This window comes from Trachypithecus francoisi, unplaced genomic scaffold (assembly GCF_009764315.1).
Source record: "Trachypithecus francoisi isolate TF-2019V2 unplaced genomic scaffold, Tfra_2.0 Lachesis_group0, whole genome shotgun sequence".
In the NCBI taxonomy this organism is placed as follows: domain Eukaryota; kingdom Metazoa; phylum Chordata; class Mammalia; order Primates; family Cercopithecidae; genus Trachypithecus; species Trachypithecus francoisi.
The window spans coordinates 18,285,709-18,302,960 of record NW_022681453.1 but is presented as its reverse complement, the minus strand read 5'-3'; the positions used below and the strand labels follow the sequence as shown (position 1 = coordinate 18,302,960).

General features: G+C 55.1%; 1 protein-coding gene across 2 annotated transcripts in view; it reads left to right on the top strand.

Annotated features, from left to right (window-relative positions):
- CACNA2D2 (calcium voltage-gated channel auxiliary subunit alpha2delta 2) overlaps window positions 1–17,252 on the top strand; it is a 143,166-nt gene that overhangs the window by 24,290 nt on the left and 101,624 nt on the right. For both annotated transcript variants that reach the window (XM_033208564.1, XM_033208574.1), the window contains exon 2: window positions 2,706–2,787. In XM_033208564.1, coding sequence (XP_033064455.1) covers window positions 2,706–2,787 — 82 coding nt within the window. The remainder of the gene's footprint in view (window positions 1–2,705; window positions 2,788–17,252) is intronic.

The following is a 17,252-nucleotide window of genomic DNA, read 5'->3' as shown; positions in this document are numbered from 1 at the left end:
GGGGTGGGAGTGAGGAGACTGTGCGTAAGACAGAGAGACAAGGAGGGAAGGAGAACGAGCGTGTATGTCTTGGGGAAGGATTGGACTTTATCCTGAGACTTGGCTCTTCTAAAAATTGTTTTAGTGTTGAAATAGCCTTTTTAGATGAAATGACGATGATTATAATAATGTGTTGTCTGAGCAAAATAAAACTTGGCATCCATGTCTCTTCTCCCAATTAATTTTCTTTTACTTAACTGTGAAATCCTAGAAGCAGAGACCTATAGACATACTAGAAGAGTCAACAGCCTGGGGTGGAACCAGTAATGTGCTGGTAAATGTTTACAGTTTGCTCTCCAGGGGGAAAAACATGGTTTCTAGCATTTGCCAATTCCCATGGTGCAAATATTCCCACCATGACCTATTTCAAGCTCCCCAGGTGACAGTACCGAATGCAGAGTTGGGAAGAGGTGCACAGAATCAGCTTTTGTGAGTCAGCTCTTGTGACTCCAGCACACTTCTGGGGCAAGTCCTGTGTTCACTAATTCCTGGATAGGTGACCCTGGGCAGTTCAGTTGAACCCTCTATGCCTCAGTTTCTTTATCTGTAAGGTGGGATGATAATGTTTGCTTCTTTGCGAGGACTGAAGCAAGAAAGTAGGTGACATGCTGGCACTGCACCTTATATGTAGTGGATGCCCATGCACATATGAGTCCCAGGAAGGATTGACTGTCATTTTGTCCTCTACACCAGTGAGTGGCTGAGGTCAGGGTCAGGGCCAGGGCAGAGCTAATGATTCCCTTCGGGGATCAAATCCTCACTCTGCCCATTTGTCTGCCCCCTGCCTGGCTGACTGTGATAGCTCATCCCAACGTTAACCCCCAGGGCTCCATCGTAGAAGTACGAAGGAGCCATCCGCTATGTTGTCCACCTATAGCCAGGCCCAAGAGATGAGTGCCTGGTGCACAGGTGCCAGGGATCATGCAGGCTGTCAATTTTCTGCTGCCCTTTGCCCTCCCCAGGCTGGCGGCTGAGGCCTGCTTGCCCTTCTTAGCCCAGCCTGCAGCCTGGCCTCCTCCCGCACTCAGGGTTAGATTCTCCCCTGTGGTGGGAGCAGAGGAGGGAATCTGGCTGTGGCTCAGCCAGCAACAAGCCGAAGCTAATATCTCTTTCTTTTGATGTCGATTTTTTTTTTCATCATGGTCCTGACATTCAGCTTGGCAATTGCAATTAGTGATCTGCCTGCCTCCTGCTCTGAGTTCCCATGCCAACCAACCCAGGCACATACAGTGGCATGGGCCCAGCCCCCTAGTCACAGGCCTGAGTGGGGGAGGCGGGGCAGGAGGCCAGGTAGAGGCTTGGGCTCTTCTGACCCACGGAGCCAGAACAGTCCTGGCCCAAGTGGCACTGGAGGAGGCAGCAGGCCCAGGGAGTTGGGGCCAGATGCAATCTTCTGGACCCCATGGCTCCCGGGGTACCTCCAGAGGCTGGGGAGCTGGCATGACCCTGCCCCTGCTGTACCCTGTGGCCTGTATTTGACCCATGGCTTATTTAAATCTTCATGGTAATTTTTTTGTGCGCCTTTCCTGGAAAGGCCTTGGTCTGTAAAATGGGAGTGTGTCAAGTGGGATGGGGAAGTTGAGATACCTTTTCAGATGCATGAGGGCATGGTTCTGTGTGGTTCTCTCTGGCTGGCCTCTGGCAAGGTCTAGTGTGGTTTTGCTGGCCTGATCTGGCTCTGCTTAAGGGTGTAGGTCACACATCTGAACCCAGGCGAGGCCTTGCCCCAGACTCCTTCCCTCTTCCAGGTTGTGGGTCTGAGAATAGAGGGCCATGTGACCAACTGTCCATCCTGTCCACTCACAAAGATCCCTGTGCAGCAAGCACCCTTGACTTACCTATTCTCATGTGTTTTTATAAGACCCTGAGAGGTGGCCCCAAATTATCCCCATGTTCTGGAGAAGGAAGCTGAGATGCAAATGGGTTAAAACAATCCCAGGGTGGTACCAGTGTGAGGGAGACCTGCTCAAGATGTGGGGGAGACCTGCTCAAGATGTGGCTCAGGTGGATTGTGGGGCAGGATGGTCTACAGTGGACTCATGAGTGGGTGGTTCCTACTGGACATCCAGCAATGAGCCTCGGGTAAGCGTCTGTCTATCAGGGTGTTGGGTAGGCAAGGGCTGCCTAATCTAGAACTCTCCACGTCCACTGCTCAGGTGAGACCTTCAGGGGCAGGGACCTGCCCAGTTACACAATGACTTGGTGACAGCAGTGTTCCCTCCCCTTCCCTAGGCCCCACCTGGCCTTGGAAACAGGAGGCTCTAAGATCCAGTAGACCTCACTCCCTGAGGCTCCGTCATGTCCCCCTCCTCGCTGGTGTCCAGAAGTCCCCATGTTCAGAGCAGCTACATCAAGGGCTGGCTCTTTCACAGTGAAAAGTAGCCTCACTGCAGGCTTCTCTGAGCCACTGAGCTCCTTCAGCACATCCACAATGCAGTCCTCTCTCCTCCCTGCCGCCCCACAGTGCATGAGGAGCACCTGGGCCACTGGGTCTGGACTTCAAAGGGGAATCACAAGCACTTGCTGGCTCCTTGCTGTGGGTCCTTCTCTAGTGAAAATTGAGGTGTGAGTGGATGGCTGCCCCTGGTGCCCCTGGGTGGCTGGGGTGGGGCTGTGCCAGCTCTGGGCGGGCCCTCCTGACACCTCTATCCTCTCTCTGCACGCAGGATGCAGCACTGGGCCCGGCGTCTGGAGCAGGAGGTCGACGGCGTGATGCGGATTTTTGGAGGTGTCCAGCAGCTCCGTGAGGTGAGCCTGGTGCCATTTGCTGTCTCTTCAGCGACCCTCTTCCAAGGGAAGGGGGAAAGCTTCCGAAATAAGGAGTGAGAAAGATTTGGTTTAATGGAGGTCCTGGTGTGGTGAGACCTGATGGGCCCATGGGGGCAGGTGGGGACATGACTAGATGGGCAGCGCTCCTCTGGGGCTTGGCCTGCTCTTCCTGAGGCAATGATCTTCCTGAGGCCACCACCTGGCTTGGACGATGACCCTGTTGCTGAAAGGAATTTGGAGCTTTTTGGGCTTTCAGGAGTGAGAGGTCTGTATCTGAGGCACACCTAGTGTGGGAGCCCAGGCCCAGGAGGGGTCAGTGGACACGAGGTTGAACAGGAGCTGAAGGAATCCAGGAAACAATGGGATGGCCGGTCTGCACCAGCCTGAAAGCAATACTTGAGGTGCTGTAGCAGGAGACAGTGGAAATCCCATGCCTGGCGGGATGAGGGATCAAGGTGCGGGAGGGGTGATTGATTAGGCACCAGCCACCACATCCATCCTGGGAGATTATGTTAATGTTTGAAATAGTGATGTGAAGAGCAGGCCATCCGTCACTCTCGGAAGCTGCAAAATGTGCTGCTGTCAGGCCCCGGGTTCCTGAGCCATTGCTCTCTATGTGGAGATGCAGAGGCTGGGAGGGCCGAGCTCTTGGAGTGATGGAGCTGCGACTCCCAGGGTACGTGTGGTCTTTGAGGATCTTGTTGTCGGGGGCTTGGGCCAGGAGGTACTGACCAGAACTGAGCAGGGGATTAAATGGGGGTCTCCCACTGAGAGTTGCCTGGGAACAACAGAGTAAGCCGACCTACTGTTGCTGGTTCAGACAGGAGTCCAGGTCCAGGGTTTGGGGATTATATATCCACTGTGTTCCTGTTGTCCCTGCTGGTCAGGGCCAAGGTCAGCAGATGTAACCTCGGTGGAGTGGGGACCATGGGGCTTGTCCTCAATCCCTTCCTCACACTTAGCTTATAGCTGGTGCCCAGGAAGTGGGGGTGGCAGCCATGTGTTGACATTGGGTGTGGACGTAGGACCTCTGGCCCAGGCTGGGGCTGGTCAGGGGTGGCTAAGGACGTGGCAATGCCATGGGGAGGGAGAGTCCAGGTCTGGAGGTCTGTGTCCTCCCTGCCAGTGACCCAGCGACACTAAACACCCCTTTCCTGGTTGCTGGGCTTGGATCTCAGCAGCCTCCATCACACTCTCTTCCTGTGAACTCTCAATGACTCAGCCACACTTGGAGGCCGGCAGAGCTTTCCAGAGAAAGTGCTGTAGGAAAAGCTGTTCCGGAACAGGAGTCAATTTAGGCTCAGGAATAGCACCCAGCACTAACCAGGCTCCAAGTAGCCACTGCCAAGGATAGCTGTGTGGGCTAATGAAGGAATGATAGCTCCCTGATGTGTGCATCCAGCACCTTTCCAAGTTTCATATTGGGACATAAGCTATACCCCACATCAGAAGTTAACTGTACTCCTCTAGTCAATAATCCTTCATGACTCAAACGTTTAGCTTGAGGATGTTGTTTATTTTATACTCACGGGCAACTCAGGCTCTGAATATCTGGCAATGAGAAAATAATGTTCATATGTCATGCCTAAGGTCTGTCTGGACCAGTGACCTTGCTGGATTGTGAGAACCAGAGATGGAATCCCAGCTCAGCATACCATCATGTGCCCCTGGGTGAGCGCTGGATCCTCTCTGATCCTCATTCTTGACCCGTGACATGGCTGGGAAGTCTGACTGGAGGATGAAGTGGTGAAAACAGCAATGGACAGGCTGATACAGATACGCCCCTTTTTTGGAAATCAAATTTGAGTTTCCCTCATTGATCATTTTCACTCCCAGGGATCATTTCCCTTCCTTTCTGATAGGACTTGAGAGATTCCAGACACTTTCCTCAGTGAGCATGTCTCCCCTACCCTCTCCCGCCCAGCAGTCACCAAGGTGGTCATGCTGCTGGCTTGTAGCAGAGCTGGGGCATGGACCCAGTGCTCCTGACTCCTGTTCCAAGGTGCAGCTCCGGCTCTGGCTCCACTTCCCTTCATGGTAGGATGGACAAGATGAGCCTGGGGCAGTAGGGAGCTGGGCCAGAGCAGGGCCATGCTCAGCATGGCAGGCAGGCAGGCAGAGAAGTGCTGATCTAGCGTCCCCGGCTCCTCCTGGCACTCTGGTGGAGTGCCTCTGCCTGCCGATGGCTGCCAGCTCTCCAGCGGCTCTCTGTCCTGCTCTACTTTTCCTCGTCTGCTTCTTCAGCCTCTTACTTCCGACAGCTCTGGGGCTGTTTCTTGGCACAGGGCACTCTGGTGAGGTGGGTGTGGGGGTTGGGGGTTGAGGCATAGAGTTCTAGAGGAAGAGGGCAACCCTGTGGGAGCAGGAGGAGCCAACCAGTTGGCTCCCTAGCCCTCCACAACTCACCCCTGACCCCGACTGAGCCACCATTGCTCTCCAAATGCACACGAAGACAGTCCATGTGCCCAGCCCATGCCTGGCCCTGATAGGTCAGGAGGATGCTTGGAGCAAAGCCCTGACCCAGCTGTGATACTGCTGCAGACCCTGGCACCAGCTTTGCCAAGCTGACAGCCTTGGCCCCCACTGGGGCTGCCCCTCCTCAGCCCTCCTTGAGCTGATTCTGAGTTGCCCCCAAACAGCTGGGGTGATCTGGCATCCGGGCCCCTTGGCCTTCTTCCCCTCAAAGGCTGCCCAGCCTGCGTGCCCCCATCCTAGAGGCTGCCCCACCCCCAGTAGCTTAGAGCCACGAGGGCTGGCAGCTGCCAGAGTGCAGAAACTGCAGACAGTAGCGTTTGTGAATGTTTTCCTTGCCTTGGCACTTTCCTTCTCCTGACCTCACCATAAACCCCATGGTGGCATGGCTGGGTACAGACTGGCCCATTTGCAGGTTGAAACTGTGGCATACTTCTGTGGCATGATGGGCACTCCCTGTGAAGACCCCATCTCATTTCCTCATCTAACATCACAGCTAGGGCATAGCTGGAACTCTCCTCGTGGCCTGGTGCTCACGTGTTGTCCCCACACCCACACTTGGCCAGACACCCTGAGTCGCATCCTCTTGGGTTCCCCAGCCCAACTCCCCCCGCCTGTGGCCCACTCTTGCCCTGAATAGGCCACGAAAGTATAGACCCTACTGTGATCTCCTCCTGCAGAGCCCCTAGGGCCTGAGCAAGGTCTCTGGAGCCTCTTTTCCACTCTCCCCCTTCAGCACCATATTGTCCCATCCTGCGGGGAGAACAGAGCGCATATGCATGGGCTCTGAGCTCATTTACATAATGAGGTTGATCAGGATGAATAATTCATCAGGTGCCTGGGGGTGCATGGGGAATGGGGGTGGGGAGGATGTGGAGCTGGGACAGGTCTCCCCTCTCTGAAGCCCAGGTCACTCTGATAGGTGTGGAACCTACCCTCTTCTGGCTAGGTATCTAGGGTCCAGGGGGAGCAATGCTGGGAACCTGGTGGGAAGGCAAAGCAGGAGAGATTATAGTCAGATAAGGCCGGGTGCGGTGGCTCAAGCCTGTAATCCCAGCACTTTGGGAGGCCGAGATGGGCGGATCACGAGGTCAGGAGATGGAGACCATCCTGGCTAACACGGTGAAACCCCGTCTCTACTAAAAATACAAAAAAAAACCAGCCGGGCGAGGTGGCGGGCGCCTGTAGTCCCAGCTACTCGGGAGGCTGAGGCAGGAGAATGGCGTAAACCCGGGAGGCGGAGCTTGCAGTGAGCTGAGATCCGGCCACTGCACTCCAGCCTGGGCGACAGAGCGAGACTCCGTCTCAACAAAAAAAAAAAAAAAAGAATCTGTTGGCTCCTGAGGCATGCCAGCCCGGGATGCATTCCTGACCTCAGAGAGACACCTTCCTTGGAGGATCTCTACAGAAGGAGGGAAGCTCCTCTGCCTGGGGTTAGGGCTGAGGCTAGAGCTGCCTGGCCAGGGCTGGGCTAGGAGCAGGAACCCAGGACAGCCATGTTTGGAGGCCACAGGCTACCCTTTGGGATGACTCAAGCCAATTCTGGACCCATGGAAGGCTTTGCCAGTCCTCATCAACCACTCATAGCTTGCCTCCTGGTCAGGGCAGGAATGGAATGGTGTACGGCGTGACCCATGTCCTGCCTGTCTCAACCCCATGATGGCCTTAGCCCAGCTACGTGCTGCTAATTATTCCTGTGATCCTATTGTACAAGTGGGGAAACCAACACCCTGGCTGCTGTCTCCACCAGCCAATCTCATAGTGGATCCTTGACAGGCCAGTCCTGAGTGGTGGCAGGGGAGCTGTCTAGCAGAGGAGCTACCTGGGGCCGCCTCTCCCCCGGACTGCTGAGCCTGCATTCATAGATAATGGGACCCCAGGACTTGGAAATCCCCAACCTGAGTCTTTTGTGCCCCTCCCCACTTCTGTGCTTCTCTGGACAGTCATGGTGATTCAGGTCAATGGTGTCTGTGTGTTTCCACTTCTTGTGGGTGACCAGGAATGGCATTTTCCAACCAGTGACAGCAGCACAGCCTTACTCCAGCTACTCCATCTTGTCTGCCCCAGCCATCTCTGTGCCCCGTCTGCTCAGCACTTCCCAGGAATGTGTAATGAATATTTGTGGAGTACCACATCTGGAGCTGGCTCCCGGCATGGACCAAAATCTGGCCATGTCCAGGGCCCCTTTCCCGAGGGGCTCAGGTAGGTGGGACAGGGTCCCTCTGCAGGTGCCTTTGAGACAGGCCTCCCTCTGTCCCCTTCCACCCTCCTCCTCGGCTGGCACCACCAACTTCTGAAACACATGCCCACTCACACACTGATCCTGGGGTTGCTGACTGAGGCTGCACTCTGTTCCCATCTAGGGAGGGTACACCCTGGGCGGGTGCCCTCTGGGCATCCCAAGTGGGGTTAGCAGTGCCCACAGGTGCCAGGGAACCTCAGAACCTTAGAGGAGCTGGAGCAGAAGAGGAAGAAGGAAGCTGGTGGGGAGGGGCGCCCAGAGGGCCAGGCAAGAGGAGCACAAGAAGCTGTTCTCCCTAGACCCCACAGAAGGTCCTTTCACCAGAGCACTGTGGTTAACATGTGCCCCCTGGAGACAGGCATGCAGCTACTTGGCCAGGTCCCCCACTGGCACAGGCTGTCGCCCTGACACACTGAGAGTCAGGTGAGGGGTGGCCAGCACGGCACAGCCCCTCTGCAGGGCTCCTGCAGCCTCGGAGCCAGCATCTCCGGGCTCTGCATTTGCTCATCACACAGCCTCCACCCCTCTACCCAGCCACCTCCTGGTGAGGCCCAGCGGCGCCCTCATCTCCTGGTGTAGATGATGGGGATGTGGGGCGCATCAGGGTGGGGGGCGATGGGGAAGCGCGGGTGTGAAATATGCCACTGGATAGGGATTGCTGTCACTTGCCTCCCTAAAAACGCACATATATTATTCTTTAATGGAAAGTTAATTGTATTATTATTCCCTCCATATGGTCCTCTTGCTTGGCACCCAGTGGGGATGCGTGGGGCTAAAGGAGGGGCTCCCGGGAGGGTGTCTGAGACGTGGTGAGGCCGCTGCTCGAGCGTAATTGGGTAGAGAGAGGCAGATGCACAGGAACCTGACCAAAGCCCTGCCTAGACCCCCTCTGTGTCCCCCAACCCAGCCTGCTCTCTACCTCTTTCTTTCCTAGGCCCTGACCTGGGGGCAGCCTCTTCTGGTACCCCCCCTCCCCCGCCCCCTGTAAAGTCTGGGAATGTTCTCTCCTGAGCACTGTGTGGGGAGACACAGGACTGGATGGGGAGTGGTTGTTACCATCCTGACCTCCCCGCCGCCTCCTCCCCCCATATACATACACACTCTGTTGTTGCTGGCAGGAGAAAATTCCATTTTTGAGAAGCTTTTCTAAAACCATTTCATCCATGGCAGGCATCTGGCCTGGGCCAGCTGACTGGCTTAGGTCACCCATATCCTTCCACACGCCCTCATCAGAGAGGGGCTGTGTGGGCAGGGGAACTGTCCTGGGATGCCTGCCCCAGGGACCCTGTCTCATGTTGGCCACCCCTTCTGTGGCACCAGCCACCTGGAGCCTCCCCCACCCCAGTGGCTCCCCCAGGCTGCTGAGGCTGGGCCAGGTATGGGTCCCCTTCTCAGTCCCTTGTTCCCTGCCAGGCCTCCTCTCTTCCTGCCCCCTGGAATGAGGGTATTGTGTTAGAACAGCCTAGAGAAGGTGGAGATGCAGTGACTGGAAGGCCCCAGAGAGGCCTGGCTGCATGTGGGCCCCTGGCTCCTAGAGTCCTGGCAGGGCAGGGCTGGGGCAGGGAACCCTGCTCTGAGGCTTCTGGGATTCTGAGCAGCCTCAGCAGGGAGTTGCCCCCCAGGTTTCTGTGGAGGCCATGGGTGCAGAGGGGCAGGTCTGTAGGGGCAGCATCTCTGGGTCGGATCAGCTGGTGGTGCAGTCATGGAGAGGGGCCTCCAGCTTCCAGCTTGTGCCAGTAGGTCACAGAGGGCACTTCCAAGATCAGTTCCCAGGGGATGGGAACAGCTTGGAGTGGGAGAGAAGTGGCAGGAAAAGCTGTACCTTCTGAAGGTAGAACCTGCCTGTGGTCCCACAGCTGAGGCCAAGCTGGATTTGGATTTGAACCTAGGGCCTGTGCCAGGGGCAGCAGCTGGATGGTGGGAGGTGGTGAAAGGATGAAGCAGACAGGAAGGGCAGCCACTGTGGGACCCGAGACTTGTTGTCCTGCCTCTCTGAGCCTTGGTTCCCTCACCTGGGAAATGGGGATCCAAGCAGTACTGTCTCACGGGGTACCTGAAGATCTCAGGGGAGCAGGAGCAAGGAATGGCTGCAGACAGCGCTGCATAAGTGTGGGGTGCCTTTGCCCCACCCCCACCCCCACAACCACTGTCAATTTCCTGCCCTTCCAGAGGTTGATCACAGTTTAGAAAAGTTCACATGTTCAAGATGTCCTTTCTGCTTGGTTCAGCCCAGGGGTTTAGAAACTGGTCCCCTCATCTCTGCTGATCATGACACCTTTTAGGGATATCTCCCTAAGAGAGGCACAAAGGCCACCAAGCTGGGGCAGAGCTTGAAAAAACAGGGCCTGTGGATCAGGGAAGGGTAGGTGATTTCTTTGGCCAGAAATCCAGGGAGCTAGCTGCAGAGATGCTGTTGGGGAGGAGATGGGCGGAGGCAAAAGGAAGGGCCCCTATACCCTGGAAGATGTGAGTCACTTTCTCCAATCAGTCAACAAGTCGACACCTTGTTTCTCAGGCCCCGTGGGCTTAAAGAAGGGGATGGACAGCTGGGTGTGGTGGCTCATGCCTGTAATCCCAGCACTTTGGGAGGCTGAGGCGGGCAGGTGACTTGAGGCCAGGAGTTCGAGACCAGCCTGGCCAACATAGCAAAACCCCATCTCTACTAAAAATAGAAAAACTAGCTAGGCATGGTAGTGCATGCCTGTAATCCCAGATACTTGGGATGCTGAGACAGGAAAATCGCTTGAACCTGGGAGGTGGAGGTTGCAGTGAGCTGAAATCACTCCACTGCACTCCACCCTGGGCAGCAGAGTAAGATTCTGTCTCAAAAAAAAAAATTAAAAAAAGAAAAAGAGAGAGAGAGAAGGGGATGGAATGGAGTAGGGGGTCATACAAAGCCACCCAACTCTGACCCGTGCCTAGATGTTGGCGTTGGGAATGGGGAAGTTAGTGGATAAGAAAATAGAGTGACTGAGGCCAGAGCTGAGGATTGGGGGTTCTTTTTTTTTTTTTTTTGAGGCGGAGTCTTGCTCTGTCGCCCAGGCTGGAGTGCAGTGGCTGGATCTCAGCTCACTGCAAGCTCCGCCTCCCAGGTTCCCGCCATTCTCCTGCCTCAGCCTCCCGAGTAGCTGGGACTACAGGCGCCCGCCACCTCGCCCGGCTAGTTTTTTTTTTTGTATTTTTAGTAGAGACGGGGTTTCACTGTGTCGCCAGGATGGTCTCGATCTCCTGACCTCGTGATCCGCCCATCTCGGCCTCCCAAAGTGCTGGGATTACAGGCTTGAGCCACCGCGCCCGGCCTCGGATTGGGGGTTCTTGAGGATGGAATCTCTCAGGATCTCTGGAAGTTTCTCTGTCTGGGTTCTCTGTCCCTCAGTTTAAGGAGGAGACAATCTCAGTGGCCATAAGCAGAACCTCCCTAGGCAGACAGCACTGCTCTGCCTGGAAGATTTTAGTCGCTAACCCTTGGCTTTGCTACAGGGCCCTTCCCTGAAGTGAGGGCTGCTCAATCCTTCCATCTTGGGGATCAGCAAGGTTTGTCTGTGAAACTTTCCTAAAGCCCTGCACACACACACACACACACACACACACACACACACACACACAGTATTCTGATGAACTTGCTTTTCTTTTCAGAGGTCCCTAGGGAGGCTGGCCTTACAGCAGGACAGCGGAGGGTCAGCTCAAACTCAGCCCTTGCATCTTTTTTTTTTTTTTTTTTTTTTGAGATGGAGTCTCGTTCTGTCATCCAGGCTGGAGTGCAGTGGCACGATCTCGGCTCACTGCAAGCTCTGCCTCCCGGGTTCACGCCATTCTCCTGCCTCAGCCTCCTGAGTAGCTGAGACTACAGGCGCCCGCCACCACGCCTGGCTAATTTTTTGTATTTTTAGTAGAGATGGGGTTCCACCGTGCTGCCAGGATGGTCTTGATCTCCTGACCTCGTGATCCACCCACCTCAGCCTTCCAAAGTGCTGGGATTACAGGCATGAGCCACCGCACCCGGCCAGCCCTTGCATCTTGTTGAAGAGTAGACAGGGTCTGCTGTCACCCCAACTGGCCTCTGCATCCATCTCTGAAAAGGGATGGGGCTGCCATGTCCAGAGCTGGAGGCTGGTCTGCATGTTCAAGGGTGGGAGATGGGAGTTGGGGACAGAGGGCTGAATGGGTTTCATGCTCGGCCCCCCCAGGGACAGTTGACCCAATCTGCATTCCTCCCCCATGCTTCACTCCCTTCCATTGCTGTATCAGTGGCAGCCACGGGGACACTTGCCTCAGATTCGTGAAGCCCCAAGCACTTGGCGGAGGCAGAGAAGTAATTGGTTCTGACAAACCACAGCCAGCCCCAGGGGCGGCAGGAGCAGCATTCCCCACAACCAGACCGGAGATGGAGGCTCAGCATGACCTCCCTCCACCTTCTCTTGAGTGTGGCTGCCCTCACCTTATAAGCGGAGATTTTATGTTTGGAGAAAGTTACAGAGCCATAAACCTTTTCTCTTTCTTATATCTGTCTCCTTGGGACCTGACAGTTCTGAACAGTGGCTGGCCTGCTCCTTGGAGGCGGGGAGAGACTGAGGCAAGGGTTGGCTCCTGAGCAGATCCCCTCCTTGTCTGTCTTTGGGTCCTCCTGAAGCAGGAAACCAAGTGACTGACCATCGGAGCTTGAGGATCTGATCTCAGTATGCAAGGGTGTGCTGTCTGGATGGAGAGGCAGGCTATGCACACACACAGGTGGGCAGGTGTGGACACATGCTTGCAGGGTACACATGTCCATAGGTGTCCATAAGGCTGACACAGATGAGGTGCCTAGCTAGTAACTATTCAGTACATGGAGAAGCAAAGCAGTAGGCCTCTGAGGACTGAAAAGGGACAGATCCGGGCTCTGACTCTGTCCCATTCGGCCTTGGGAACCATCCGCCCCCATGGAGAAACTGAGACTAGTGCATCAGGGTTGACTGAGCCTTGATGTCAGATGCCCTAGGAGATGTGGCAGGCATGGGGCATCTGCCAGGACTCAGCCCCACATAGATGATCCCTGGATTGCCCTTTATAAGGGTATGGAGGGCCCAGCAGCAGTGGAGAGGAGCTGGATGTGAGAATGTGCTGGCTACCCAGATACTGGTCTGGAGACAAGGAGGCTGGCCCTTCCTAGAGTGACTTGAAGGCTTGGCCCAGGTGTGTGGCGCCAGGCCGGGGTAGCAAGGAACCTTTCTCATGCCTTTGGGTGTCCTCCCCTCCACTCTCACTAGACCACTCAGCTTCTTCAAGTCCACTTGACACTCTCCTCACTCCCCTCACCCCCTTACAGGCCTCTCCCCAGCTTTAAACCCAGCCCATAGCTCCCCTCCTCCAGGAATCCCTCCAGATCAATGCTGAGGCCAGTGGTGTCTGATACTCGCTGCTGCCTTCAGCTTTTGCATCTTTCAGGTACAGACAGAAGATGGGAGTTGCCAGGAATCTCTGGCAGGCCCAATCCAGTGTTCCCATCATATGGGGTACAGAGACCATGGCCAGAAGGCAGGGTCACGCCCAGGCTCTCCGGGAGTCCACCTGAACGCAGGCGGTCAGACTGGGAAGGCAGCTAGCCCTGGCGATTCTTGGTCCTGTGATCCACTGTAGACACAGTTTCTGACCTGCTGAGGCTCGTGTGAGATGGAACATGGGCTGATCATGGTGCACGAGAGATGCGTGGTGCTGCATGGGAAATGTGAGCACACATGCCTGCATATGGAGAAGAGAACAAGTGAACCTGTGTGTGTCAGTGCTGTAAGTAACATGTGAGCGTTTGTGTGTCCATAGATGGGAGTGGTTATAGAAGGTGAGCATGTGCATGTGTGTGTGCACAAATGCGCAGTTCTGAGTGCTGCCTGTGGAGGTATGAGCAGACACACATTAGGATAGGGTGGGACTGTAAGGAGGCAAGTGTGGAGAGCTGTCACCCAAGCAGGCGAGAACTACTTAGCTGATTAATTAGCAAAGCTGAGAAATCTCAGTTGTGGGGGAGGAGCGCGCGCGCGCGCGCACACACACACACACACACACACACACACATACACTTCCCACATGCATAGTGAGCATCCCCCCACTCACTCTGCCTGACACTGCTCAGCAGCCCTGCATGGGGGCAGGCTGCCAGGTGGTTGGGGGTGCACCCTGGGATGATGCTGGACCAAACATGCCTACTGTGGAGATCACAGGCCTTGTGCAGGGCAGTTCTCATCCCTAATCCAGTGCCCACAGAGGCGATGGTGAGGCCACCTAAGACCTTGTCCCCATTTCACAGATGAGAGAGCTGTGGCTGGTAAGGAGCAAGGAGCCAGAGCCTCGTTTCCAGGTCCGGGGCCTCCTGGGGAAGTGGGGCATCCTCCAGAGTTTGCAGGCATGGTCAGATGATTCTCCAGTACACTTTGATCCACTGAAGAGTTACCTTCCAAAGGCAGAGGGACCTGTCTTGGTTCCTTTGGGCTTAGAGGAGAGCTAATGTCCACCAGGGAGCTTTCTACAGTACAAGACAAGCCACTCCCACTTACAACCCCTAGATGCTTGTCACAATCCAGTTTCTTCTGCATGCCTTGCAGGCAGGCCAGGGAGGCCTCATCCCCCAGAAGCCTTCTTCACACCTCCCTTCACCTGACCCTAGAAAGTGAGGGTCCCCCATGCTCCCCAGCTCCCATAGCCCCATGCACCTCCCCATCAGCATGAATTGCTGTGATTGCAGCTGCCCTTGTTTCATGTTCATCATTTGAGCACAGCTCCTGGGACGCTGATGGGATCTGTTCAACTTGAACCTGAGTCTTAGAGTCTGGGTTTGATGCTGACTCCTGGCAGGCAGGCCTGCTGCCCCTCAAAGACCCCTGGCCCTGCCACTGCACCACATCATCATGCAGGGAGACCCGGAAGCTGGGTCAAGTGGCAGCCACTTGCCTCTTGATCAGGTGCTGACAGGAGCCTTCATTATGCTCCATCTACCGATATGGAATAAATTGGTGTACAGTGAATTTTTCCTTTTAAAGAGGGACTTTCACACCGGGGAAAACTTTTGAAAAGAACATTTATATAAAAAGCAATTACCGTGCCAGTAATTTGTATGTATTCTACCCCTTCCATCACTGCCTTTGTGATTGAACGTGGCCACCTCGTGGGCAGTTGCAGCCTGGCTCCCAGCCTCCCGACTACAGCGTCCTGCCTGCTGGAGTGGCCTCCTTCTCCGGAAAGGATCAGGATGCAGGGCCTAGGCCCAGCAGGGGTATGGACTCCAGGAGTACAGCTGGGTGGAACAGGTGCTTTGGAAATTTCCTCCCGTATGCATCTCTGTCCTGAGGTTGCTCCAGCCCCAGTACCAGGGCTGGCACATCTTTTCTGGGCCCTTCTTGGCAGCAGCCAAGCACTTAAAGGCACCTGCTTTCCTGCAGCCTCACAGCCGATTTTGCTAGAGGAGGAGGCAGTGGTGTGGGAGCAGGTATTTTCCCTCCAAGGAGCCACTAACAGGCACCCTGCTTCCCCAGCCATTATTGCTCTCACACTCGATGCATTATGTAAATTGTCTCCGTTGCTAAGTGGTAAAGGAGCCACTCAGGGGAAACGAGGGAGCAGGTCTGGAGCCTTCTGGGGGGAAAGCAGGAGACTAGGCCCTGAAAACTCATCCTCTGCATCAAGAAGGGTCTGGCCGCCTCTTCTCTTAGACTAGGATCACTGAAGCTGGCGTACCGTCTCCCCGTCAGACCACAGATTTTATGTGAGCTATGGCTTCACCCCTACAGCAGACAGGGGTTCCCAGGAGGCCGGATAGGTTCCCTCATTGAACAAGGCCACCAGATTGAGGCTTTGCTTCCCACTCAGACCAGCTCCTGGGGTAGGACACATGCCCCTCTGTTGCCCAGGAAGGTCTGCGTCTCCCACCTGCATGACTTTCAGCAGCAGCCAGGCACTGGGGCCCTCCAGGATTGTGCACACTCACAGCCTTAGAAACTCTTGGCAAACTAGAGAAGGTCATGTCTACTCCTGAGCTAGTTGACCTGCCTCCTCCACAGATCCTGGAGTGCCCCAATAATCTTGGGTCACTTCTGAAGTGAGTACTCAGTGAACGTGGGATGTAGAAAGGTGAATATTTGGGGCAACCCCACATCCTGGGGTGCGAGCAGGTTCTTGGGTTGCTGGGGGGGCTTCAGTCTCAATGAGCCATGGCCTGGGCCTGGTCAAGGCCTGGGTGTTGGAGGGAGTTCTCCCAGGGTACTCACCTGGCCTGCCGTCCTGCCTTTTGAGGAGCTCCCATGCTCCCTCTGCATGATCTGCATGATCCGAGCCCACCCAGGGGGTCTGGATTCAGCATCTCCCCTTCTGAGGAGCCAGATGCGCTGGGCTTCTTCCAAACTGTGTTGGACTTCTCTCAGCTGAGCTTGCCCTTGGCATGAGGCCTGCAGTGCAGGCTCACACGAGGGTCCTCCCTCCCTGGGATTCAGGTGCTCTCTCAACGCCTGGCCCTCATTCTCCTGCTGGGACAGGCAGGATGTCTGTCCCGTACAAGGAGGCCACTGAGTTGAGGGCTTGCTGGTTGGTGCATTTCCTGAAAGTTACACAAAGAGCTGGGGATTCCAGGGAGGGTGTGAGACGTGGCAAAGACATTTGCAGCCCACTTAGCCCCATTTCTCAGACAGCCCTCCTCTAACTCCTGTCCCTTCCCAGGCAGGGCTGTCTGTGGGTCAGGGTGAAATGGCACAGCTTTAAACAGAGGTGTGTACAAAGACAGTGCTTCCACGGCTGCATAGACTCTGGGGGAGACCAGCCTGGACAACATGGCAGTACCTATCTCTACAAAACATACAAAAATCAGCTGGGTGTGGTGGAGTGCACTTGTGGTCCCAGCCACTTGGGAGGCTGAAGTGGAAGGATTGCTTGAGCCTGGGAGGTCGAGGCTGCATTGACCTGTGATCGTGCCTCTGCACGCCAGCCTGAGTGACAGAATGAGACCTTGTCTCAAAAAAAAAAAAGAAAAAAGAAATTTGGAGCTTCTTCCTTACCACCTGGCACTGTCCCCCACTGTCCCCTAGGATGGATGGCATTATCTCTCAGACCCCTGTGGCTGCTGTCCCTCAAGTTGCTTTGTGATTACTGCTTTTGGGAGTGTTGGGGTAGGACCCCTGACCAGGGATCACCAATGCCAATTCAATGTTTCAGTCTGAGTAGCCTGATCTGGTACTCAGTTGATCAGGGAATTTGAAACCTCGAATTGTCTTCATTGCAATGAGAGTAAACAGAAGTAGTGATGTCGCCTGCTGCCCTTTGACGGCCACTGTCCTGAGGCCAGAGGCTGGAGTCAAAGCAGTCAGTCCCCTGTCCCTGACTCCTCTGCCTACATTCTTCTCTCTCTGTCCTTCTATTCTTCCCCTCCCAGCCTCCCTCTCTCTTTTTTTTTCTTTTTCTTATATTTCTAGATGGATTTTGAAATTTAGGGTTTTCAAATCAGTGTTACACAGGCGCCTGGTGTAAAGTCATAGTTTTACCAGGCGAGTTGTGTTAGGAGCACAGCAGTCCTGTCTTCTCCATTTCCAACTCCCCAGAGGCTGTCACTTTCTAATCTCTGAGCTCCATATCTCTAAATGACATACTTATGTCGCTACTTCTTGATTGTTCCGTTTTAGGCATTATCCGTGGGCCTCCTGCTGTGGGAGAGGAGGGCTTTGTGCCCCTCCCCCAGCCCATCCCTTGCCCTTTTGTGCATAACGTGATATGGTGA